Raw genomic sequence first — 27,363 nt, forward strand, 5'->3', positions numbered from 1 at the left:
TTTACCCACTTTTCCAGTCAATCTGTATGACTTAAATTCATAGTTTATATCACAGCAAGTATTTCAAACTGATGTAAGACAAGAGGACATGAGGATGGGTTCTTTTAAGTGGAAAAAAAAGCATAAATTGATGATTTTTTTGTGAAATTAGACTACCAATCAAAAGTTTGGACACACCTTATTGAATGTTCTCTGTTTTTCATTCTCTTAAAGCCATTTTGATCTAAAGGCTTCTGCTTAAATGCTTGAAATTAGTTTCTTAGACAAATATAAATAGTGAAGTTGATCCTATGTATGAATTTCTTTCCAAAGCCTTTGCCTTTCCATCAAGGCAAAGGGCGGCTACTTTAAAGAATCTAAAATATAAGATAGTTTTGATTTGTTTACCACTTTTTTTGGTCGCTGCATAATTCCATTTGTGTTATTTCATAGTTTTTATGTCTTTACTATTATTCTAAAATGTGGGAAATAGTAGAAATAAAGAAAAATGTGTTGTGTCCAAACTTTTGACTGGTAGTGTAGATCAGTGGTTGTTTTGCCTTATAATGATCGCCAACTGGAGGTCGTAGTCTACCCACATTTTTACGTATTTTCACTACTGCTTGTGGGCTATGTTACGTTTTCTGCAGATTATCAATAAAAGCAATAACAACAGAAGTAACAGAAAGTAGGGAAGATGAATGCCCGTCGCCTGGTGGTCCACGCCAGAGGGAGGGTGGATCGTGGTCGTCGAAAATATAATGGCACCATAACGCTGATCATTTCCCCCCCCCAAAAAAGTACAGAATACTTTAATCTACCTCTATATACCCGCCCCCTCCCTCCCTCCCTCCCCCCCTGGAGCACGAAAGCCGCTACAAAACACTGTAGGCACTGTGACCATGATTCACTTTCACTACAAAACTGAGCGGGAATAGGAAAAAAGGTTCCCATTATCTCATCATGTGTAGGAGATAAGAGAGAGTAGTCCGGGCTAGTCCGTGTGCAGCTTGTGGAGAGTCTCTCTGTCTCTCAGTGAGGTAAGAGGTACTGTATGATAGGGTCCGTCGATAGGCAGCCGTGGGCGAATCATCTCTCCGCTCCTCAGCCAGGCGACGCACATAAACATTTACATCTCTTCTTCTTCTTCCAGTGAGCGCTGCGGTGTGAACGCGTCCGCCTCGACTCGCCGCTTCTTATCTCTGAGGCTTTCGAAAGGTCCCGTAAAACGCCCGTAATGTCCGCACACGCCGTCGGGCCAGTTCTGAGCTCCGCCGTGTGAACGTCCTCGTCCTCGTACCTCGTCAGAGATGAGGATGAGGTCAAAGGCCCCGAGGTCAGAGGTCGCCGCTCTGGGGCTCGGGTCTGGCTTCCTGGTTGCGGCTGCGGCCCAGCCTGGGGAAGCGGGATGAGGTTTTGGCCCGGGCCGTCTTGGCTCCGCCCTCGTTGGCCTGGGGTGTGTCTCTGGAGGAGAGAGAGAGAGAGAAGTTGAGGAAAGTGACACACGGACTTTAAAGAAGGTCTGGAGAAGCAAAGCAGACTGTAGCCTAGTTGTAAATCCTCCTTCATCAAATGTAGATCAAGAAAGCTAAACATGGCATACAAACCAAAGCCTGGTCATATAAAGCACAAACCAAGAAAGATTTATGTGCCTCAAAACCACAGATTTTGAGAGGTTAAAGGGAAAATACACAAGATTTTAGTTTTTTATTTTGTTTTATTTTGTTTTCATCGTTGTTGCTAAGGCTCACTGCTGTGGTGTTTCTGTGCTGCATTTCCCAGAGATCACCTGTCAATCAAAAAGAGTGGATTGGATTGTATTTTCTGTCGATGAAGTTTGAGTTTCTATAGGTGGCGCTCTTTTCTTTGTCTGCTCAGCTGCTCATGCCAACGACCCAGTTCTTTTTTTCCATTTATTGAAATTAGGCTCACAAAGTCAGTGTCTTTCAAATCACTTCTCAAGACACTTTTACAGACCGGCCTTTATGCAATCATTTTCTTGTTTTGATTCTTTTGTTGTTGCCCTTTGTTTTCTATTAGTGTCTGCCTTTCATGCTTTGTTTCTCTTGTTCTCTGTAAAGCACTAAACTCTCTTTTTGGAGAAGTGCCGTATAAATTGTCACTGTGTTGCACTGCTGGAGCAAGGCAACACTTTCAGCACCATGGACAGCGTCCTTTATCACAGCGTAGGACACTGGGAAAGCACAAGAGCAGAGATGGGCAACCGTGTTTTAATTCCAACCAAACACTACACCAGGTGATTTCACTCTTTAGCACAACTTCAATGAGACAAGAGGAGCTAATCAGTAAAAATCACCTCCTGTAGAGTTTGGCTGGGATGAGAACCTGCAGAGTCTCGGCCCTCCGTGGCACATGGTTGCCTATCCGTGTACTAGAGGGCAAATATTACCCCAATTATCTGCTCTGCGTCTAGTACAGCAGCCACAAGTGAGCTGCATTGTCCTGACGGCTACTGACCTAGTTGTGAGCAGTTTTAGGCAGAAGAAGACCAGAAGAGAGGCTGCTGGGAGGATCGCTGTGGCAGCCAGCTGGTTACAGACACCGTACAGCGGACTGTACCACGAGAGAGTAGAACGAGGAGAATTGCTGGATGCTGGATCTCCTTGGACTCTACCAGTGTAACCTGGATCTTGTGCCTGTCTCCCCAGAGAAGCCTGCAGCTGGTCTGGCGCAGTCTCCAGACCCCCGGGGCCAGAGCGCCGTCCTGAAACTCTGCCTCAAACCTGCCCACCCTCCATCTCACCCTCCGTCTCACCCCCATCCCCCCTCTCTCGACCTCCACAGGAGACCGGGAGGAACCTCAGTTTCACTTCCACCCCTCCGCCCCTCTTTTCCTGCACTTTTAAACAAACTGACTCTTATTTTGGGCTCACACGCTGACTCTGGCTCTCATTATTTCATCTGTTGTGCTGGATTCACCTCCTGCCAGGCCGGGCCCAGACAAAATAAAGTTTATTATTGTTATTACTATTGTAAAGTTTATTATTATTCCAAACAAACTGCTGTTGCTGCTGCTGGAAACGCATCACTTACTGTGCGCCAGAGGAGTTTTTACATGAAAGACCTACTAGACACCGGGTGTTTAGAAAAAGCAAATGTAAAAGCTTTCATGAACTCGGTATAGGTTGAATCACAATTATTCTATATTAATCGGTGAAAAACAGTAGCAAAATGGAAATTTATTTGTATGAAAATATCACAGATTATTACTTTAAAACGTAAAATTGTCCTTTGCAGTCTAGTTACTGTTATATCTTTGTCCCTGCGGCACCTGGATGATCAGCTGCACAAATACACAATTTTTTTAAATCAAGATCCAAAAAGCTTCATTATCCCCTGGTGCCGTCGCCGAAAGCAGCAATCATTTGTGACAGACTGAATGAAATTACAGTCATTTCTGATCTCATGATGATGTTGAAGCTTCCCATCGCTCGGGAGGAAATAATCTTGGCCCACCTAATGACATCACTGCCCTAGTTAGCGCGCCTGCCTCCTTCAGGACACGTGAACTCCTGATCCCCGCGTGTTGTCTGATGAACACGCTGGAATGAATGAGAGCCGCTTGTCAAAGGAAGGAAATGAAAAGCGGGGAGATTGAATGCCTGGAGTTGAGCTCTTTCTAGTTGTCTGATGCTCTGTGTGTTGCGCTGCTCTCTTTCTGGATGACCAGATTAGTGGAGAGAAACATTTTACCCCCCCACTCCCCCCCTCAGACAATGACCTCTAAACTGCTGCATGCGATAAAGCAGTGATTCTCTTTGAAATAGGGAGTTAGCGAGTTAGATTCGTCCTCGCTTCTTTGAAAACAGGATTTTTTTTTTTTTTAGTGAATAGTAAAAACAGTGAGCGGTCAGAGGGCATCTCCCCGCTGATGTCCAAACTCAAAGCAAACTGAGCGGGGCAGAACAGCGATGTGCCGGCCTCATTAACGATGCACCCCGGTTGCCGGAGCTGTGAATAAGGTTATCCGGGACATCTGGGTGGTCCTGTGTTGGGAGTCTGATTCCCACTCGGACAACTCTAAAAATACATGCACTCACGGCGAGGCGCTTTGGCTTAAAGTGTCACCAAATGCCATATGTTATGTGAAGCAGTGGGGGCGCGAGCACAGCACAGAGGGAGCGGAGCGGCTCTGCAGTGTGGAAACGGCCGACCGACAGTCGCGGCCGGGCTCTGCGGCAGCATGAGCCGGGACTCAAACTTATGTATTCATAATGTAATGTACGGTGCTGCAAAGTGTCGGTGTCATAGCAACAAGATCAAACAGCTTTGGGGATGGTGTGACCGCCCAATCAGACGATGGCCCCGGACTTTGTTAATATCTTGAACCTTATTCCCTTTCCTCTAGCAGAAACTGTATGTTTAGCAATGGCTTGAGTGCCAACTCCCAGCTTATTCCCCTATCTCTGTTGCGCCAGGCAAGTTCAATCAAGTGCAGTCACACGAATTGAATTTGACCGGGGTCGGCAAAACAGTGATCCGACGGGGACTTAAATCAGCAAAAATGATACTAAATTGGGGACAGCACGCAGAGAGGAAACTGCAAACGATCTCATTTATTCATATCAAACTGGGTAAAGTAGCTAGATGTGCTAAATTAATTAGGCATATAGATTTTTTTCTGGCTCTCAGTGTGTGCTTGTCCCCTGTTTGGACATGATATTGACTTCTACAGGATAATACCTTCCCAGGCAACTGTTGGAATATTAATAATTCGACTGCAGAGGAGCATAATTAGAGTAAACAGGTACACAAACACAAGTGTGCATCTAATTCAGTGTCTAACTGGGTTAACAGCAATGCAGAGTGCAATGCTGAGTATGACTAGTGAACTACACTCTCCTTTTTCTGCCCTCACCCACCAAAACATGCACACACACATGAATCTGAAGGCATATGCAATGAGTAAAACCACCATGCATGTACGCACACACACACACACAGACACACACACACAAGACTACATCCCTTTAAAAAAAGATTCTCATTTTGAAGTCAAAGTGCCACAAACTGTTCTTGACAGAGAAACAGAGGTCTACAACACTTTTTCTCCGCTCAGAGGCGGCGGGTCAATAAGCCGAGAACTCAAGATGGTGTGTGTGTGTGTGTGTGTGTGTGTGTGTGTACTTTGTGCTCTGAGTAAACCGTAAATGTGTTGATGTTGAGCTGCATACTAAGTGGTGGCACATCTAGGGAGAGGTGAGACCGCATCGCTGCTCCAGACAAGTGTGGAAAATTGCAGCATGCCAGTCCGAAGAAATGAGTGTAGAGGCACAAACAGATCTGTACACATCAGTGTGTTGGCAGCCGCACACAAGCACACACACACACACACACACACAGTGTTAGGTTACTTAAAAAAATTACCTATTACAAGTGATGTAGTGGTAAATAAAAAGGTGGGTAAACAATGACCTCCAGTCGCTGATAACTATAAGACAAACAACAACCAAATCCTCATTTAACTTAAATCAGTTTGATACTACTTAACTATGATTTATACTCAGAATTTTACAGTGTAAAGACTTATATCAACCTCAAGAAGTGGCCAAACTGCATTCTGAAAATAAAAACGGTAGATAAACTGACTTTAGGTAGGGCTACCCTCCACTACATCCCTGTGTGTTACTCTCTAGGAGCAGCAATTTGTTCCTTTTTAGATTAATTTTCCGTTACACCCCCAACACTGGCGTTTGGCTTCCTCTCTTTACCACCAGTAATTCGATTAACTCAATTACCTCGTCTGTGAATGATCAGGGAAACCAAGCAGCGCTGATGTCCAATGTTCCTGTCAAACTATTGCTTGATAAAATGAAAGTAGCGGGAACCCATCCAAGTTCCAACTTTTCTGCCATTTCTCATCGAAGCTCTAATGGCAATTTGTGCCGAACACAAATTGGGGGAAGAGGGGTGTGAAATCGTTTTTGAATGACTCAACTTCAATCTGATATTTACAGGAGATGATGAAATAAGTAGCGGCTTATTTTTCGCTTCGTAACTGGGATATTATTACTGAAACTCAAATAGTACGTCTTTACACTACCAGTCAAAAGTTTGGACGCACCTGATTGAATCTTTTTCATTCTCTTAAAGCCATTTTGATCTAAAGGCTTCTGTTTAAATGCTTGAAATGTGTTTTTTTAGACAAATTGGAAGTTGATCCTATGTATGAATTTCTTTCCAAAGCCTTTGCCTTTCCATCAAGGCAAAGGGCGGCTACTTTAAAGAATCCAAAATATAAGATAGTTTTGATTTGTTTAACACTTTTTTTGGTCGCTGCATAATTCCATTTGTGTTATTTCATAGTTTTTATGTCTTTGCTATTATTCTAAAATGTGGAAAATAGTAAAAATAAGCTGTCCAAACTGTTAAACTGGGAGTGTAGTTACTGGGAAAAGTAATAACAGCACTGTATTGCATTACTGACTGCCAATTACCACCCAAGACAGCACACACACACACACACACACACACACACACACACATACCCACACACAGCGTTTTCTACCCAGTTAGATAAGGAGTGTGGGTCACTGCAGCATCATTAAGGAGCCTTGAGATCCATCAGGCCTTTGAGGACCGAGCACCTCAGCAGGAGATCAGTGCTGAACCCCAATCTCTCTCCCTTTATCTCTCCCTCTCTCCTCTGTCTCTCTCTCTCAGACCTTTCCAGCACCACTGTCCTTTCCCTTCGTGACACTCTGACTCTCAGCTTTCTTTCCCTCCGTCCTCCCCTCCCCTCCTCCCTTCATCCTTCTCTCCATGCCTCCTCGTGTCATTTTCTTTCTCTCAACTCGCTTCTAATTCTCTCAGTGCAACTCAACATCTTTCACCTCCCGTTTCAATCTCTCCATCCCTGTAGAGGCTTTGCAGTTGCGTCACGAGTCGCCTAGCAACCACGTCTGGCACCATCATGGAGGTCCAGGGGAGAACTGTCTGCGAAAATAATGGCTAAATATATAACTGGGCTAGAAAAAGAGAGGTACCTGAAAAAATATTGTTGTGGTGTGGCTGCAGGTCAACTCAGTAACGTTATGAGTAAATGTGAATAGTCTGATTAAGTAGATTTGTCTCTAAATGTAAGTTACTGTGACACAGGGAAATCTTGTCTTTAGTTCTAGTCTCTACTCTAAAACAGTCTGATGTAGCTCAGTTAACCTGAACTAACTGTTGGCTTGTGTTTGTTAGCTAGCTAACTAGCCAGCAGGCTAATTTAGCAAAGCAATCAATGTTAATGTTAACATGCAGTTACTAGTCACTGCTAATCTAAGCTTCTACTAGCATTAAGTCTGCAAATTAGATGCCGTTACAAGAAAGTGATGGTTAGCTGACCAGATGCTACGGTTAGCTAGCTAGCAAGCTGATGTTATCTAAACACAAATTTGATCTAAATTATTAATTCCCAGTCAGCAACAGCACAACAATTATCCATTTCTATTGAATTCTGTTGACCAAAAAAAAAAACACTCTGATTCTACAAATCCATTCCCATTAAAGGCTTAGCTGATGAAGACTGTGATATACAGTTGGTTGGACTACTGTTTACAAAATGCACTTATTGTAAGTGGCTTTGGATAAAAGCGTCTGCTAAGTGACATAATGTAATGTAATGTACATTCAGAAATGCAATTAGCTGTTCTCAGCCATGGTTGTCGAAGAGCAGAAGACCTCCAATATGGCTGCCCAAGGGTGCATTATGTCAAAAGTCCTGTTCAGTTCAATTCAGTTCAACTGGCATGGTAAAATGCATTTACATTTCCAAACCATAAATTACATCTATACCTAAATAACTGATCTAACTAAGAAGACAGATATGAACAGATATTAATGCAGAATGATTCTGCACAGCTCATAATGAACTTGAATTAACCATTAACTTCATCAGACATCAGATTAATCAAACTTAGTCTCCACTGGTAGTCCTCAGGTTTTGGCAAATAGTTATGAATTTTGCTGCTCTTATACTGCATGTTGGCATTTCAGGGGCCATTTTTGGGTTGTGATCTTGCTTTTGAATTCTTGACATATTTGGGCAATCTTTGAAGGGGAAAAATCTCGCAATGATGGTATTTGAGGCATGAGGTGAGGAAGTGTAATTCTGTTTCTGTTTGCATAATGAACATAGCAAGTCCTCCTTGGGAAGCCAGCTCTGATTTTTCGTGGCACTTCTCAACGGCCAAACTACCAGGCTTTACTCAGTTTTGGATCAGACACTGCGGTAGATAATATAATATATAATATCAGATAATATACCAATGTATGGTTTCTATTTAGGGCCAGGCTAATTTCTCACTCTCCTTCACTCCTCTCCATCTCCCTCCCTCCCTCCCTCCCTCCCTCCCCCCCCCCCTCATCAGGCTAATGACCACACTAATCAGGGTTTCATCCATCACAGAGCGGTGAAGATGTTATGTTGCCAACTCAGAGGCCGGCAAGTTTGATCACGCCAACCGCCCGGGCAGTGATGGAGTCAAGAAAAGACAGTAACATCATGTTAAGTCATCTAACATCGTGACAGCATGGCTGACATCAGAGGAGAGAGCAAAATCCTTCCAACATGAATCCCTATAACTCTCCTTTTCACACACACATGACCCAGGAATATTATGGTATGCTGATCTGGGTTCAGCAGGCGTCGGATACAGTTCACATGGAGCCTTGTACATGTGAACTGTCGCTACCGTTCACGTGTACAAGACCGGGACAGACCTGCATATGCAAGCGGACTTCCTTAACCATCACTTCTCTAATGGCTGTCACCTTATGATGTCATCAAAAGCAGACATGTTTACAGTCTGTGTTTTGCTACTGTAGCTTCTCTGTCGTCAATGCTGCAACGTCTTCAACTTTGTAAAGCTTTTCTAGGACGCTTTTTACGTCACGCTCGAGAACAAGCCGAGGAGGCGTGGCCTAATGACACGGGTTAAACACTGAACTTAGACACAGAATGGAGCAGAGTTCGGCCCGGCTCTCAACCCTCGCTTTTGAGTCGTTTCTGCTTTGTTCCTGGGCCACTATTCCAATATAAAAGGTAAAATAGATATACTGTAAAAGTCCACACAAGCAGGCACTTGCGTGGGACATACATGTAAAGGCACATGCACTCTTCTCTAACTGTCTCTCTCCCACACACTCAGAAACACACACACACACATACAATGACCATGTATGTATAGATGCATGGCATGGATTAAGCTCTGAAAAACCGGGGTTCCTGCAGTACGGCAAGAACAGCAGAGAGGACTTTCATGAAGTCTCAGCTAGACTTTGTTGACTTGACACTGTAATATTTTGTGCCATTCAGATATTTCAGTCTCAGTTCTAAATATGCCACTGGCACGTGCTGATGTGCTGAGAGCGAAGATATGAGGGATAGAGATATGATTATGAAGCGTCTCGTGGCAGACTCAGTAATGAGCTGTCTGGGCTTTGTTTAGCCAAGAGTTATATAAGCTTGGCCTCTGATCCAGCTCGGCTGCTATTGGACTACTGCCTACTTTGAGCACTTGTAAAAGAGATTCTTAATTTCAATGGGACAACTTGATTAAATACAGGTTGAATGAAATAAAGTCGAAGCGCTTCCATGAGCTAAAGAATTGTCTTGTTTTTAAATGTTGTTTTTCAGCTCAGAAAAGTTCCAAAGAGGTTGACAGTCTGGGCATACAATTTATGTACCATCATCTAGTTCGGTGGTTCTCAATGTGGGGTCCGGGGACCACCAGGGGTCCTTAAGGGGCTTCCAGGGGGTCTCCCAGCAAATTGATGAATTGTTAAACTTCACCATTATCTCATTTACAAGAAGTTAACACAATTAGAGAATGTAGGAGAATGACTGTTTTGATCATAGTTTGACTGTTATCTCTCCACCTACAATACAGATAGTCATGGGATTCTGGACAAAATCATATCTAACAATAAAAATATTCTCAGATTTGGGTCAGAGAAACAAAATTAGGGGTCCTTGATATGAAAAAGGTGGAGAATCACTGATCTAGTTGTAAAATACATTCTGGTTTATTCCTGTAAAGCCACCTGTTTGTTCAATTCCCTGATATTCCATGACTTCCCAGGTAATTTATCAAATTCCCCTACTTTCTCTGTCTGGAATACACCTCCCAAAATTCCAGGATATTCCAGAAATTCCAATGACCAGCGGGAACCCTTTGAATCCAAAACTAAACGAGGCAACAGAGTGACGCGTCTGTGTCTGTGTCTTAGTTGTTGCTGCTTCAGCCTGATGACCAGGAGAGGAAGTGACATCCTCGTGGGGAGATGTGATAGGTCACGCTCGCTGACTCATCACAGGAAGGGGAATCTGGTGTGAACATCAACAGGACATGACTGGAACATGTAAACATTCAGCAGTGGCCTGGTGGGTAGGTGGGCAGCCAGAGCAGCATGCACTTTCACACCAGCTGGTCTGAGTGTGTGTGAGTGAGGACATATATGTGTGAATATGCATATGTGTGTGTGGGAAACGCGGGGGAACAGAGAGAGGGAGGTTTCGTTTATTTTGTTTACATGGGATTCGTCACATCGGCCATACTGCATCTATTCTCCGCTCGTCAATTCTTTCTAAAATGTTGTAGATTGGACTGAAAATGTGTATGCAAAACAAAATTATTTGAATTTCTGGAACAATTCCTCTCAGATTTGGAAAGAGCATTCAATAAAAAGTCGGATTTCTATAATGGCCACATCAGGAAATGACGTGGCTTTTCCAAGACTTTACAAAACCAAGTCAAAGTGCTTCCATGACCTAAAAACTTCTACCCTCCTAGTTTATTGATTTTGATTTTAAGGGGTAAATGGTCTGGTTTCCACTACAGCTGGGCTTGTTGTAAAGGAAAAACAGCTGAAAACCACCATCTAACACAATGAATTTATGAAACAGGTTGTAAAATACTTGGTATATTCCTTTAAAGTGACTCGTTTGTAAATCTCCCTGATATTCCCTGATATTCCCCAGAGAATTTATCACATTCCCTGACTTTCCCTGTCTGGATTACACCTCTCAAAATCCCATCATATTCCAGGAATCTCTCTCTCTCTCACACACACACACACACACACACACACACACACACACACACACACACATAAAAGCCCGGACCCTGTGTGTTCACTTACAGACAGAAAGGCAGCAGAGACAGCAGCGTCTCTTTGGTGGGTCGGGCCGTGAACTCCGGCAGCGTCTGGATCAGTTTGTTCATCACCATGCGGAGGTAACCCTGCAGCTGCTTCCTCCTCTCCTCCACAAACTTGGCATCCTGCAGACAGACAGACAGAGAGAGAGAGAAAGAGAGAGGAAGAGAGAGAGAAGAGGGAGAGACAAAGAAAGAGGGGGAAGGACAGAGAAAAATGAGTTAATTGTAGAGAAAACGGTGCCCGGAAAAGCTGCGATTAAAGCTCTAATATGCCACTTTTTTACCTAAAACTAACAAAAAATAAATATATACTGTACACTATGAGTCTGTGTCTGTCTGTGTCTCTGTATGTTCATGCCTAAATCCCCCCCACTGGCCTGAAATTGGCTTTTCCATGATGTTCGGGATGTTTTGGTGCGTATGCAGCCACAGAACAGAGAAATCACAGTAACAACAACAATGGCAGAAAGCATTGAACAGTAAAAGTTAAATGTGCAGCAGACAAGACCGGTTCAAAAACACGCTGAACATCGACATGGCCTTTTTTTTTTTTTTTTTTATTTACTGCAGACTGCAACTGTCACTGTCTGCTTCTTCTTCGCCTGCGGTGGCTTCACAGATGCCGGTTACCTCAGCCCGGGGCTAGATGCCGCTTCAAAGAGGACAGCTCGTCAAGATGACTGACACGTATCGGGGTGTGAACTCGCCCGGCTCAGGGGAGGAGGGCGGGACTGGAAAACACTTTGCCGCCTCAAGGCAAGAAGTTGCATACCGTACCTTAAAGGCCTCTGCCTCTGGAACGATTATGTCTCCCTGCTGGGCCAGGATCAGATCCCGCCAGAAATTGCTCGCCTACGTCTCCCCTGCTACGTGCCACTCGCAGCTTTCCTACCGTCTGTATAAACAAAAATACTGAAGGGAGCGGACTTCTTTATACGTATAGAGACGACGGTAAAGGAGCAATGTTCCTCTTAGTTTTAACATGGGGGTTATTTGGCACTTGACTGCCATGAAAACCAGAATATAAACGAATCACCAAGATCGGATGCAGCTGGACCAGTTTGTAGCGTTCAGATTTTTACTTCCCATTCATTTGCATGAGGCCACGAAAACAGACTGAAAACTGACATTTAACACGTTGATGAACAGATTCAATAACAAATCCCGCTTTTAAGACAACAAAGCAGTGATTGGTCTGTTGTCACTTTTGCATTTCTATTCTTGGTTTACACGAAAATTAGTATTTAAAAATAAAAGTAGATCCAGTCTCCCAGACCGGAACTATCTCTCCTAAATGGTATCCCTCTGCCATGTTCTCTTCTATCAATAAAAATGCTATTTCGGTGAAATTATGTTCTAAAACGTTTTAAATGTCAGTTTTCAGGCTATTTTCGTGGCCTCATTCAAATGAATGGGAAGTAAAAATCCGAATGCTACAAACTCGTGGTGAGTAGTTTATATTCTGGTTTTCATGGCACACAACCACCATGTTAAAAAAAAAAACTGCAATATTACTAAGGTAAGAATCACTTCCCACAGCTGAATGTGTTGCCAGTTGAAACCAGCAAAATCCTCGACTGTGCATATAGTCCAAACACACAAGAGATGGTCCACATTCAAAAAAACACAGCCTCGAAGCTTAAGATACACTCAACATTTGCCTTTATTTTGTCATTCATTTTTCGATGCTGAGAGAAAAATAATGCACAGACGTTTCCCGAGGCGGAGGCACGCAGCCACATGAGCGGAGCTAGCATGGCTAATCGCTGTCCAGCAAGGCTCAGAACAAAGCCTGGGCAATGCTCCGTTTAATTCTCTGGTGCATGGGACTGGAACAAACTGCAGCCATGTTGGGAGTCCAACTTTCTCCTGTTTGCAAAACTACTGATCCTCTTTTCATCTAAAATCCCAAGAGGGATCCTTTGGACAAAAATGAAGTTTTGCTCTCTTTTCAGCTGCCGCATGTTACAAGCTTGTGAACTTTATGCTACAATATACTCATTTGGTTGTACTGTATAATATTGAAGAGTACAAATGCTGAAGGGATATGCATTGCAAACATGGGAAAGAAAATAGAGGGAAAGGATGGGACACATAAAAATGTCAACACTGCGGCAAACACCAATCAACAATGAAATCTCCGATAACACACGCTTGATGTGGGGTCACGTGCGCAATCAACGAGTGCACTGAAATTACCCCGCTTTATAAATCGTTAACATCGGAGGCCCATGGGGATTGTTCAGTTTTGTTTTCAATAAGCTACCTGCTGTTTCCCCATGAGCGGTGACATTCACAGCTGCACTGCCAGCAATGTTTTTGAAATGAATAAGTTCAAGTTCAAGACTGCCTTGTCTCTAATGTGAAAATTGGCTTGCAGCAAGGCAGATAATACAATTCATAATCACGATAAATAAAGAGATAAAGTACAGAAACATGTTTAGCACATTGGGGGGGGCGTTGAAGCAGAGAATCTATCTGTTACAGTTTGGCTTCTTTACGGCACATGGGATAAATGAGACTTTCAATCGGTTTGATTTTGTCTGTGGTTGTTTGAACCTACGGACTGAAGGAAGTGGTTCAATTTCTCCTCACAAGGTAGAACTAGGTATGAAGCTCTGGGCTTTATGCATGAAGGATCTATCTTATATACAGACATCAGGGCAGGTGGTGTGAAAGACTAGCAAACAAGATCATGTACACCCAGAACATTACTTTGTTTGCTACTTTTGCAATACTGCTGAGTTTGTTTTGGTTTGTCACACCCAGGTTTCCAAACCAAGCTACTGAAGAGAATGCGATGATTTAATAAAATAGTGTAGAACAAAGAAATCCTTTAAAAAAAAAAATCATCTTTCTTAACAAATACGATCTCTTTTGATCCTTCTGGGGTCAACTTGACAGGGATGAGAGGATGCTCCCTTGTGAAGTTGCATGATTTAAAAAAAAGAAGAAAGAGGGATAAAGGGGACGGGTCGCACGGAAACCAAAAAGTTAGAGAATGTGGTATGGAAAGGCCGAAAAGAGCATAATGCACAAGGTGGGAGTGGATAAGAGGTGCACTATTTCCCTAAGTAGTGGATAAGTATGTAAGTTTGTGCGAGTAGGAGTGGATAACTGTGCAGCGTGCGGGGCGGGATGGAGGGGCTGGGAGTGGGTAAATCTGATGTGTCAGATTAGGCTGTGCGTGCCAGCGCCGGTTTCATGCTATGTCAACACAATAAGGGACACCCTGACTGCTTTCATGGATGTCAGGGCAGTAATAACACTAATGGACATCATGACAGATTCATCCTCTTGTGGAGACAGAGAGGAGGGCTGAAGAGGCCGGCTGCTGTCTCCCGCTCGCAGAGAGGAGAGAGAGAGGGCAGGACAGAAGCTGCTGTGGCATACTGATGCGGGTACAAGGCCGATTCTGTCTTCTCTCCGTCTGCCTGGCTGCATCTATCCATCTACCTACATATCTATCTAACCATCCATCTTTCTTTCCCCTTCCCTTCTACCCTTCCTCTCCTTTGACGATAACACCGACATGCTGATATCAAAACGTATGACGGCAAATGAACGAAAGGGACGGACACAAGAGGAGACGTGGAGTCTAAACAAGTCCGTTATTATTTATCATGTATCAGGCAAGGAGAACATACGAGCACAAGCACACGTACACACACACACATATGTAACATGGAGGTGGGTGAGGCCTCCTTTGAATGTCTTCTGGTCTTTGTGGTTGTTTTTTTGCATTCTGCTCATGGGCGGAGCTGCTGCAATCTAAATGCGGCTTACAATTGACTTATATGCACTAGTTTTTGAATGGATTTGTAAGGTAATAAATGAGCTTTTTTAAAATTCAACTCTCTCTCTCTCTCTCTCTCTCTCTCTCTCCAGGTCGCTCTCCCTGTCGCTTTCTCTTAATATCTCTCTGCCTCTATGTCTTTCTTTTTCTCTCTCAATTCAATTCAATCCAATTCAATTGAATTCAAACCTGTTGTATTATCGTAACAGGACAGAAACCTTCACTATGTTGCCAAAGCAATATCGCCTCAATTCAGGTATTATTATCAGCATTAACAGATGAGTTGTATTAAACACAGATCAGTAAATCCCAGTAGTATCAGCAGTAGGGCTGCAACAAACGATTATTTTCATTATTGATTAATCTTTTGATTATTTTTTCGATTCATCGATTAATCATTTAGTCTATAAAATGTCAAAAAAATGACAATGGCCATCAAAAGTGATGACTTAAAATTACTTACTTAGTCTGACCAGCAGCCATAATGACATGAAACAGAGAAAAGCAAGCAAATCTTAGCATTTTTGAAGCTTTAACCAGCAAATGTTCAGTATTTTTACATGAAAAATGACTAAAACAGAAATTATTCAAAATTATAATCTATGAATTTTCTGCCGACTAATCAATTAATCGACGAATCCTTTCAGCACAAATCAGCAGTAATGTCTTCTGGCCTATTTCTGTCTTCCACAGCGGCCAGGTTGTACGTCACACACACACACATGACCGGTATTAAGGAAGACATGGAGGACATATAGAAGTTAATGGACTCTGCTTGTTGCGTCCATTGCTGTTAAACCCGCGTCGTCGTCTTCAGCCTCGGGACGCATTAGAGATGTTGTTGTAGGAAATGTCATGGAGTCGGGCTGCAAGATAAGACGCATGTTTCTACCTCGGCATGTTTACCTGCGGCGTACGATTGATATGAGACCATGTGAAGGAGAAAAGGGACACAGTGAAGTGGCAGAGAGGGAGATGGGATATATATACACACTCACACACACACACACACTCACCACAGCCATGTCATTTCACAGAGGACAGATAAGGAGAGTGGAGCTGTCAATGGAAGAGAAGCGTCAAGTCGGTACATATGTGCCCGGGTCTCCACAACTGTGCAGTGAATTTGCAGCCATCCAACTCTGGGGAAAACAGCTCCAAATAGCCCGTCTGAAAAACAAATGTTGCCTGGCAACAAAAAACAGTTCCAGAAGTAAAGAGTGACTACACCCTACGGTAACAACCACTTTTTTTTTTCCACAGGAAATCGATGCACTTGACCATGCTGGAGCGAAAGACTTCAATCCTGTGTGTAATTCTGGAATTACTGTTGTGTACGCAGTAATATATATTCTGTTTGCGGTGTTTTTGCTTTATTCCACAGTCTACAGCAGAGAGAGAGACAGGAGGCATGAGGTTGATGGAGGCATCTCTTCAATGTGCAGTGGAAAAACAATACAGTAATGACCGCTTAGCGCCACAGATGAAAACGAGCATCTCGCAGATTACCACTTTACGCAGGCACATCAACCCGAGCAGTGATTTGAACCTGCGCTACACTTGAGCTAAATGAGAGCGGACAGCAATGGTACACGCTGGCAACAAAACAAGGTCAACACTTTCCACCTAGTCAGCCCACACCGGACCGCAGCCGGCTGCCAGGGGCTCGAACAGCCTGTTCTCTTAATGCTATGTTTAAACACACACAAACCGCCGGGCCGCACCATGCATAAAACATCACAGGCAATTCAGGAATGCTCCTACAGGACCTCCACAATGTCTCCTTGTCATAATTAAAAGCGCGAAACATGCATATTGCATATTATGTGAACACAACATGCTAAGACTAGTTAATTATTCACTTTGTAGTTCCTGATTAATTAATCAGGGCAGCCTTGGCTCTCCTTCCTCCTCTCTTGGTAGGTAAAGAGGGGCAGGCCGCCTCTGCCAAGGGCAAATGCTAGTTGTGTAAGTGCCATTTTTCTGCTAGTATTGCCTTAGGGACTCTTACATAATGTAACTGTAATCAGAGTGATCGGAAGCTTCAGTGTATAACGATGTTTGCTGTTGTTTCAGTTGTGCAGGTCTCTTGTGGCGGGCGACTACATGTTGATTGGGAGCGTCGCCACTGTGGAACAAACACTATTCACCTCACAATTCTGCTCTGTCTTTTAAACTCTCTCTCTTTCTCTCTCATCAGTACGTCTCCATTTGCAGCCTGGCAGGGGGAAAAAAAAAGAGGGAGAAAAAAAAAAAAAAAGCGGGCACCGAAAATGAAGCAATTTTATCAAAGTCGGAGGAGGAGGGTGAGTGACTTGAGTGAGCGGGAGGGGGGAGACGGTGAGACGAATGAGCAAACGAGAGAAAATGATATTGAGGGAGGGGGGGGGAAGAAAAAGAAAGAAAGAATGGAAAACGCCTTTGGACAAAAGCCATAAAATGTGGATGAGGGGCGGCCGGCGAGAGACCTGACAGCTGGACTCTGGGGTCTGACAGCGACGAGGCTTTGATGTCATCATCCTGCCCCTCCTCTGCCTCGCCGCTGCCGTCAGGAAGGATTTGACAGCCGCGACTCGGGAACATTTAGCCTGTTTGCCTGGCCAGGCCCCTGACAAATCAGCTGGTTAGGAGCTGTCACAGGGAGGGGGAGGGGAGGGGTATAGGGGGGAGCATGTTTGGGTCTTGCATCTGCATCTGTGTGTGTGTGTGTGTTGTATCATCGTCCGAGTTGCTAGGTTACCCAGCTGGACAAGCTCGCCTAAAGGACTGAGACACCGAGAGGGAGACAGTCTCATTAGCTCATTAACAACACTGCAGACGGACAGATGCACAAATGAGTCAAAAAGGCAAAGTCTTGATGGAGACGAGGCCGGACTACCACTGCTGAGGGTCGACTTTCTGTCAGAGGAATCAATTCAACGTCTGAAGTGAAACTGCACTTTACACTGGGAGCCGGTGCTGTTCCCCTTCATGCATTCGTCCTCCATCTATCCTGCATTAATCCTGCAGAGAAATGAGCATATTGCAGTAAGAAACTCTAATGTCTCTCAGCTGAATAGTCTCCGGATCATTCTATGCAAATTCCCATGGCCAAGAAGAGAGCCAAACTTGATTTTTTTACCCACGATTCCTCTTGGGGACGCAGCCAAAGAGCAGCAGTAGATCAGCGAGCCCGCAATAAACAGTGGGATTTCTACATTATACGTCTGTACATTGTAATGATGAAGCTTCTCTTCTCCATAATTCCCTCACAGAAGCGATATTGCAGCATTTTTATAGCAAAGGAGGTTCAGTTTTCAACCGCATCCATTTTCTTCATTATTCAAGCCGAGATCGAGTTGACATCCATCCTCAAGTCCGTCTATCTCTCTGACCTCGCCGCAGCACAGGCGCGATGTTATTAACCTGATACTGAGAAACTGAGAGGGAAGCACCGCGACCCACAGCTGTCACTGACATGATACATTAGGGCACGGCCTAATGGGGCAAGGCGGGCCAGGGGAAATCAAGCAGAGACAATTTCATGAAAAAATACAAATCTGTTGCATTCGGCTGCAGCCAGACACCACTGGCTATCAGGTGTCAATGTAAACACAAATAGCAGCAGGCTAAACACTGAGTTGAAACAAATAGTTCAGTCTGAACGTCTGAACTGCAACCACTAGCAAGTATACTGAACAAAAATATAGACGCAACACTTTTGTTTTTGCTCCCATTTTTCATGAGTTGAAATAAAAGATCTAAGACTTTTTCTATGCACACACAAGGCTTATTTCTCTCAAATTTTGTTCACAAATTTGTTTAAATCCGGTCACACCAGATACTGACTGGTTTTCAAAAAATGCCTAATAAATGTCTTTTTTCAAGATAAAACTGCACATTTTAGAGTGGCCTTTTATTGTGGCCAGCCCAAGGCACACCTGTGCAATAATCATGCTGTTTAATCAGCATCTTGATATGCCACACCTGTCAGGTGGATGGATTATCTTGGCAAAGGAGAAGTGCTCACTAACACGGATTTAAACAAATTTGTGAACAAAATTTGAGAGAAATAAGCCTTTTGTGTGCATAGAAAAAGTCTTAGATCTTCTATTTCAACTCATGAAACATGGGAGCAAAAACAAAAGTGTTGCATTTATATTTTTGTTCAGTGTAGTTTTCCAACATCTTCAGCCACGTTTCAAATGTCACTGCAGCTTCATCTGGATATTGCAGGAAAGTAGCAGCCATAACCATCTCATCGGCAGTTTGTCATATCTTTCTAGCTGTTAGTAACTGAAATAGTGTAGCATGAGGCAGAGGATAACCAGAATATCTTCTTTACTCTAGGCACGCATCAACTCCAACTCTCCATACTGCATCACTTCCTGTATTTTGTATTTACGAAGTTGCACAGCCACAGTTCTATAGTGCAGCTTATTGGCATGATAGAATTTTTAAATACAAGACACAATACAAACTTTCTTATGCTTTTCTTGCCTAAGAAATACATTTATTGTAACTACAATATAAAAGGTTGTTATTACGATGGGGCGGTGCGTGTGATATCCTCAAAATGTTGGAAAATGACTGGAAAATGACTGGAAAATGGACCAGAAATGTAGCAGTACCAAAACTACAGCCGTGACAATGCACACACTGGCACACACATCTATTCCACATTATGTCAAATTACTGTCTTGTCAAATGCAATATATGATTCATGCTGCAGTTAAGCCCACAGCCGGTTGGCACCTCAGTGATTCACCTTCCAGACGACGTCCTGTTCCAGCAGTCAGGAGTCCTGACACCGAGGCAGGAGATTAGAAATGCTGTCTAATCACCGGGCAATAGCATGCAAGCTGCCTGATAACTCAGGCAAGCGTTAGCATAGCTAATCTCATAAGTGTGTGTGTGTGTGCGTGCGTGTGTGTGTGTGTGTGTAGGTAAGCTGTTACATGTGCTAGGTATGTGGGTGAAGTTTCCCATAAGTTTCCATGTCAGTTAAATCCATAGCGTAGCAGATGCTCTCTGACAGCTTTAGGGACGTGTCTCTCTTGGTGTTGTCAATCATTTGGTGTGTATGTGTGTGTGTGTGTGTGTGTAGGGGTGTTAACAGGCATGATGAGAGTGATGAGAGAGGGTCCTTAGCGTGTAATAGAGTTAGCACTAGCATGTCAATGAGGATGAAGATGTGTGTGTGTGTGTGTGCGTGCGTGCGTGTGTGTGTGTGTGTGTGTGTGTGTGTGTGTGTACATACAACTCCCTTGCTACCTGATCTCCAGTGACAGCTCATGCGTTTCATCCTTACCGGAGCAACCACAGCAGAGCAGACGAACATGGTACAGTTAAAAGGCTTTTGAAGGTCTCTCTCCCTCTCCCTCTCTCTCTCTCCCTCTCTCTCTCCCTCTCTCTCTCTCCAAACCAACTAACACACTGCTGACATTAACATTTCTCCATCATTAGCGGCACATGCTAGCGAGAAGCCCTGTGCGTGTGTGCGTGTGTCTCAAAGTCAGCTTTGGATTTGCAGAAATCTCTGTAGTTAAAGTGACACTTTGTAACGGATGAAAGCGCGCGAGAGAGAGAGAGAGAGAGAGAGAGAGAGAGGCTGAAAGAAGGAAAGTGGAGGAGACGGAGATGAGAGACGGCTGTACAGACACATGAACAGAGACACACAGTGGGAGACGGGGACGAAACAAACAGATGCACAGAAAGAGTGACGGAGAGAGAGCAACACCTTTACCAACACAGGTTCACTAGCAGCATTAAACTACAGGTCTGTCAGGACAGTGGGACAGTGTGAGGGATCAGATGGAGCGGAGCAGCTTTTGGCTGAGGATGGAAGTATTCATTCCTGTTACTTTAACTGTGTAGATTTTTGTGTATGTGTATCTTTTGGAAGTCAGTGAGCACGTTTACATGGAAGTGCAATATTCCGATATTAACCCGATTAAGACAATACTCTGAATAAGAAACTGTCATGTAAACAGCATTTTCTGATTACCTTCACCCGAATAAGGTCATAGTCGGAGTGAGCAATAGTCGAATTAAGACATGTGGAGTATAGTCACATTATTGAAGTGCGTTGTAGACATGTATACACCTTAATCGCACTATGACGTCCTATCAGAGTTTTCGCAGCATTTTGCGACACGTACGGCAATTCGACCGCTTGACGACGCACGCTCCAGCTTCCAGCGAGTGTTGCCAACTTGTTTACAGAAGAAAAGATGACCGCCACCGGTAAAAAGAAGTCCCAACATTTTGTCCCGACCACGGTAGCAACATGACAGAAAGGGTTTCAGGTTAAATTACGGAGGGAAACTCGGACGCAGGACGTCGGGACGTAATGTGGGCGTGTGTCTTCAGTCATTAATCGGAAGATGCTCTGTAGCATGTAAACGGGAATATGAATGGAATATTCTATAAGAAACTCATGTAAACACCTTAATCGAAATATTGTCTTATTTAGAATACGGTCAATAGTCGGATTATTGCGGTCCATGTAAACGTAGTCAGTAACTTAACCTTTAATGATGTTTTGACTGAAGTCCTATATTTACATTTTAAGAGTACAATTTTGTAGACTCTCCATAAGCATTGCATCAGAAACTGGTCAGTTGCAAATTAGATTTTCATTTGCATCAGCATGTGGAGATAATGTTAAGTTAACTAACATTAATGCCTAAATTTATCCATGATAGTAGCTTAGTTAACGTTTACTAAAAAGCAGCCATCCAGCTACAGTATTATAGCTTTCTGTTAGCCTGGTTGTTGCCTAGCTGTCTAGCTAGTTTGCTAACCTTGCTAGCTAATTGATTAGCTAATAGCAAAAGTTCAACACAGTCTATAAAAACTATAAAAAAAAAACACCATACTGAACCATCTGTTGTCTTGTAACAGTAAAATGTTTTAACTCAGTAACTTTTAATTTCAGTAGTTTAAACCTGCTGCTTTTTTCTTCAACTTAAGTAGATTTTTAGCAATTTTAGTTCTACTTAAATGTCAGCACTTCTGTCTGAGTTGATGTCTTGGCAGCCGTGCTCTCCACTTCACCTGAGGAACAACGCCTCCATCATGCCGACACTACAAACTGCTCCTAGAGAGCCAGAAACAAACAGTGACTGGATTAAAAATAACAGGGAAACTCAGCTCGGCAGGTCGACTGATTACAGACACAACCCTGTACACACACACACACACACACACACACACACACACACACACAATACTCACACTGATACACACACACAAAATACACACATTCCTTCATGCTGTAGAGACCCACTTCTGAGACAGAAAAACATGGCTGTACACACAGAGACACACAGACACAAATACACACAAACACCTCAGAGAGAAAAGACGCACACACGCACACACACACACACACACACACACACACAGTACAATCCTCTCTCTCACTGACACACACAAAATACACATGCTCTTTTATGTTGTGCAGAGCCAGTTTTCAGAGAGAATAGCATGGTTTTACACATGCACACACACACCTTAGACACACACACACACACACACACACAGTTCACCGTACCCAATCTGATCCTTATCAAATCTCTACCAGTGTCTTTAAGCTGTAAAGCCCTCCGCCTGCTCCCTGATTTCATTTCGTCCCGGCCCTCAGGCCCTGCAGTCTTGTGTTCGCACATCAGAGTTTCTCTAAAACTTCTGTCGCTGGAACCTCATTTTAGGAGTCTACCTGACACTCTTATATTCAGAGTGACTTCCAGCGTGTGAGGTAGGGGCCGAGGACACACGCACGGCTGCTGATGGACATGCATGGGCTGCGGTGAGGTAAAACCCTGACGCCTTTAGTCCTGCCCTAAACCCTTAAAACATAGAAAGATAGACTGAATGCATCTAAATCAGAATGGCTTTCATTCATCTACAACAGCTGCAAAGGGGACATGACTTGGTTAATTGGTGCTGACAAACAGACAAACAGCATAGGAGTAACAAAGATAAAACATAACAGAACATTACATATAGTGCAGAGAAGACATAGTTAATGAGAAAACTAAACATGAACACACTACAAGCCTATTATCTATTGTTTCCCATTTGTGCTATGCCGTGATGTATTGTCATTGTCAAAGTTAATGTGTATTGTAAATTGTTAACGTGTATTTAAATTGTTAATTTGTACCGTCTCTGTTAATGTGGATTGTGCGGCACATGCATGCATGTAATTGGATTAATTGTAACCTGCAGATGAAAATTAGCTTAAGCTAAATCTGGTACAATACATCAAATGGCAACATCAATGTTTAATATTGTACATGGTCCCTTACAAATAAATAAATAGATGAATAAATAAATAAGTACACTGTATGTTCAAGGCCAAAGAATTGCTCCAGTGAAGCAGCGTTGGCACAGTGAATAACAGTTTATGTGCAACGTACAGTTAGGGTGATGAATCGCAAAAGATGCATAAATAACAGATGGCTACAAGACAACTGGGCTGATAAACAACCTTAATAGCTGATGAGCAGATCTGCAGAGTTCAGTCAGGCTGTTAATTCAGAGTGGTGTGTGCGTGTGGCCTGGGTTCAAATCCAACACAGGACCTTTGTCACATGTCATCTCTCTCTCTCTCTCTCTCTCTCTCTCGATCTTTCCTGTCTCTATTCACTTACATCTATCTAATAAGAGGCAAACAAAATCGAGGAAAAAAAAAGGAAGTGGAAAATTTAAAGGGGGCTCAGAAAGTCTGGTTGGTTAAAGACGAGACGACTGAGGGAGAGCGTCTCCAGCTGAGGTCTCTGTTCTGTCTCCATGGTATTAGGCTGTTGAGGTTCAAACTGGCTCTCAAATGGATTATGAGGATGTGGCAGTCTGGTCTCCACAGTGCAACCCGACTCAAACATCATTACTTTAGATTTGGGCTTAGTGTTTTTGCAGATAAAAATAATAGAAACTTTAAAAAAGAGAGAGAGAGAACCAATACAAACTGTGTGAGTGAGGCAAAGAAACCTCAAGAGGATTATAAAAATGTCTCAACCCAAAAGAAAAAAGAAAAAGAAAAAAAAAAAAAATATATATTTAAGATGGCAAACCGAGGCACAGGTGAATTGGGTACACAAAGCAAATGGCATGAAAATCCAACAAGGAGGAGAATAGCACTAAACAACAAAACGCACCAATAACAATTGAAGGATATAAAAATACTATGAGAAGAAAAGAATGATGATTAAAGGATGACTAAGAGAGAGGGAAAGCCAGATAGGGGAGTAAAAGCTAAACTGGCTGGATGAGGTCTCCTGCGTCTACGTCTGTTTTTCCAGCATGACGACGATATATTTGATCTGGAAAATAAATGCGAGCGGTTCGTTTTTTTCGTCCTCGCCTGCGTTTACGGTTAGACAGCTTTAGGCATTCAGTAAGATTCTCCAGCAAAGTCTAGTGCTGGATGTGTATTCGTCTTCCCAGGTGAAAGCGGCAGCCTGCAGTGTGCTCCAGCTTTGAAACGCGGCCAGAAGGTAACAAAGCCAAGGCGGGCTTTCTCGGCTGTGATGGCTGCCTTCCTGGAGACGGTGAAAACCAATGATTCACACAAACCCGCTGTCTAATGGGCTTTAGAGGGCCTTCCAGGACACAATGACACCGTCTGTCTAGGACTTTGATAGACACTTGCACTTCCGCACGATCTCACACACACACACACACGTACACACTCGACCTCTCCTCACATACACAGCCCCTGCGACTCAGCATTCACTCCAGTTTTGAGCCGTGAAAGCGCAGTGTCTTTGAAGGTGGGGAGTCGGACTGCAGCTTTTGGCTGTGGCAGCATCAAATCCCACTAGCCAGAGAATCGGGGTCAGGGCCAAATTATCTCCCAAAGGTTGGAGAGAGACAGGGGAGAACAGGATGAAAAGGAAGGAGGGAGGACAGGGGAGGAGGGAAAAAAAAAAGAGTGCCAGAGAGAAGGAAGAGATGGAGAGAGAGAGAGAGAGAGAGAGAGAGAGAGAGAGATGGGGACTCTCCTCGTTACCAGAGAGGCCATCGAGCCACTGGGACCCAGGGCAACGTTTTTCCCTGCAACTGAACAGCAAGGGTGTGTGTATGTGTGTGTGTGTGTGTGTCAGCGAAAGAGAAAGAGAGGGAGTGTGGGGAGTGAGAGCGACAATAGAGACAAGTCGATAGCAGGGATGCTGGTGGGTAGTGCCATCTAAACTCAGTATAACCACCTTTTTATTTCCTGAATAGTTTACCCGCCTTTTTAGGATGATATAAATTTTTATGATACGAAATTCAGACTCTACATCACAGTCAGTAGCATCAAACGTATGTACGTTCAGGAGGATAGTATCTTTTAAGGGAAAAAGGATAAATGGATGGATTTTATTCTGAAAGTATGATTGATTTTTGCCTCATGATGATCAGCAACCGCAGGTCAAAGTTTACCCGTCTTTTTATTTACTGCAACATTAGTGGTCGACAGAGAGACAGAGCCAGAGAGAGAGAGACAGGCAGCCAGACCAGCAGGCAGGTCAGGGTCCCTGTCAGCTCACCTTGTTCCCTATGGCTTTCTTGGGTGGGAAGTTGAAGACGTCCACCTGTGGGAACTGGGTCCGCAGGTGGTTGTGGAGCTCCCTGAACTCGGTGTAACGCCTGTACACGTTCCACTCGTTGTCCAGGATACGGATGTACACCTGAGGACAGGAAGGGAACACATCATCATCATCATCATCATACTCATCACCATCATCAGCACGTCCTGATTGAGAAGTCGCTAGTGTCCACGACTCTAGGAAGGAACATTTTCATGCTGTGTTCGAACCAGCAACTCCTTCAGCCAATCAGAGAACACAGTATCTATAGTTATTACTTCATCATTGAGCATATTGGCATTTTCCCCAGAACTCAGTGCTATTTCCCAGTTAGCTTCCCATTAGCTAGCTAACTACTTTTCTTTGAATTCCTAGATTAGCTCATGCTAGCTAGCTGGCTTATGCTTAGCAAAGCTAGCCCTCCTTTTTAGCTACAGTTATACTGTGTCCTCCATTAGTTAGCTATCTAGCTAACATTAACCCAATTGGATCTCTCTAAAGTATTAATGCAGTCCAAACCAGATCATTTTGTTATCTTCTCTTTATCCCTTACATTACTTTAATGTATTTTTCTTTGTAGAAAGTAATTAACGAGGTAGCTAGTTGGTAACCAACAGACTACTTAGCTAATGCACTATAGCTGGTAAGCTAACTGTGTCCTGGTTGAATTTGCTACTCCCTGGGGAAAACGCCCACGAGTTGAGGCCACTGGTACTTCAAAAATCAGTGTTCATCAACACCAAAAACAGCGGTGTCCTCGAAAAATACCATTAGCATCTAAAATAATAAACATCACCATGGTCAGGGCGACATTTGAGACTGGAAACATCTGACCACAGTAACGAACCATGAAAAACCATCAGTAGCAGACCGCTGAGTTTTTATGTGTTGCACATTACACATTTGTCATTACGCTCTTACAGCGCTTTACAGTAAGTGAATGAGATGACTGAAACCCTTCTATATGTGCATTTTCTCTTACATATTGCCACACATAACAGAGACAGAGGGAAAGAGTCTGTCTATAGATGTTGTGACTGTGCTGCCACCATTTCCATGCACCATTAGCTGCTTTGTTCAGACACACTAAAGATAGAGGGAGCAGGGGGAGGAGGAGAGGAGAGCCTGATACAAGAGGCAGAGGGAGAAAAAGAAAAGGAGAGTGGGAAAAAGGGAGATGGGTCTTATTTTCACAGCAGAAAACAGGGAAGACAGGCGAGACAAAAGAGGGAGAAGAAAGAGATAGCTTGGTGAATTGAATTTTAAAATGCCCTATATTAGACTACAACAAAGCACAGATTCAATTCAGGTACATGAAAACACAAATTGATTTAAAAGTCGACCAGAAGTACATGGCCATAGCTTTTGCCTACCAGACAAACCAAAAAACCAAGTAAACAAAAGGCCAAGGGCAAGAACAGCTGCAAGAAAGCATCAAAAAAGCTAGAAACAGCATGCCATCATCCTGAACTGTCCACAGCAAAAACACACCCTCCCCTCCAAACCCCATACAGTCCCGAAAGCATCCATGTTGCCCATCGGTCTCTGCTGGTGGGCAACCATACCGGAAGCTCTGTCATCAGTCAACTGTTTCACACAGAAACAGTTTCTCCCACATCAGACAATAGAAAGGAGTAGGTGAACAAGGATGATTTTAATGCAACCCCTAGAAGTCTCTTCCAGTTGAGGTTTTCTCAAAGATGTACAGTAGACAGACAGGTGGAACTTCACGAACCAATCATAAACGCCTAGAAACTTTCTATTTTTACATTGTTAGTTGTCTTTTTTTAACTTTTTATTCTTTAAACCCTCACTTAGGCTTAGGATCAGATAAAGTTGACTGAGCTTGCATGCTCATTTTTTT

At 43.5% G+C, this 27,363-nt stretch overlaps 1 protein-coding gene across 1 annotated transcript in view; it reads right to left on the reverse strand.

The window, feature by feature from the left end:
- Positions 1 to 1,316: 1,316 nt before the first annotated feature.
- The window catches only part of snx29 (sorting nexin 29), a 136,576-nt gene continuing 110,529 nt past the window's right edge, over positions 1,317 to 27,363 (reverse strand). The window contains exons 19-21 of the mRNA XM_071905179.2: positions 25,461 to 25,601; positions 11,131 to 11,270; positions 1,317 to 1,443 (exon numbers count right to left, since the gene is read on the reverse strand). Coding sequence (XP_071761280.1) covers positions 1,317 to 1,443; positions 11,131 to 11,270; positions 25,461 to 25,601 — 408 coding nt within the window. The remainder of the gene's footprint in view (positions 1,444 to 11,130; positions 11,271 to 25,460; positions 25,602 to 27,363) is intronic.

The sequence above is a fragment of the Centroberyx gerrardi genome, chromosome 20 (assembly GCF_048128805.1).
Source record: "Centroberyx gerrardi isolate f3 chromosome 20, fCenGer3.hap1.cur.20231027, whole genome shotgun sequence".
NCBI classification, from domain to species: Eukaryota; Metazoa; Chordata; class Actinopteri; order Beryciformes; family Berycidae; genus Centroberyx; species Centroberyx gerrardi.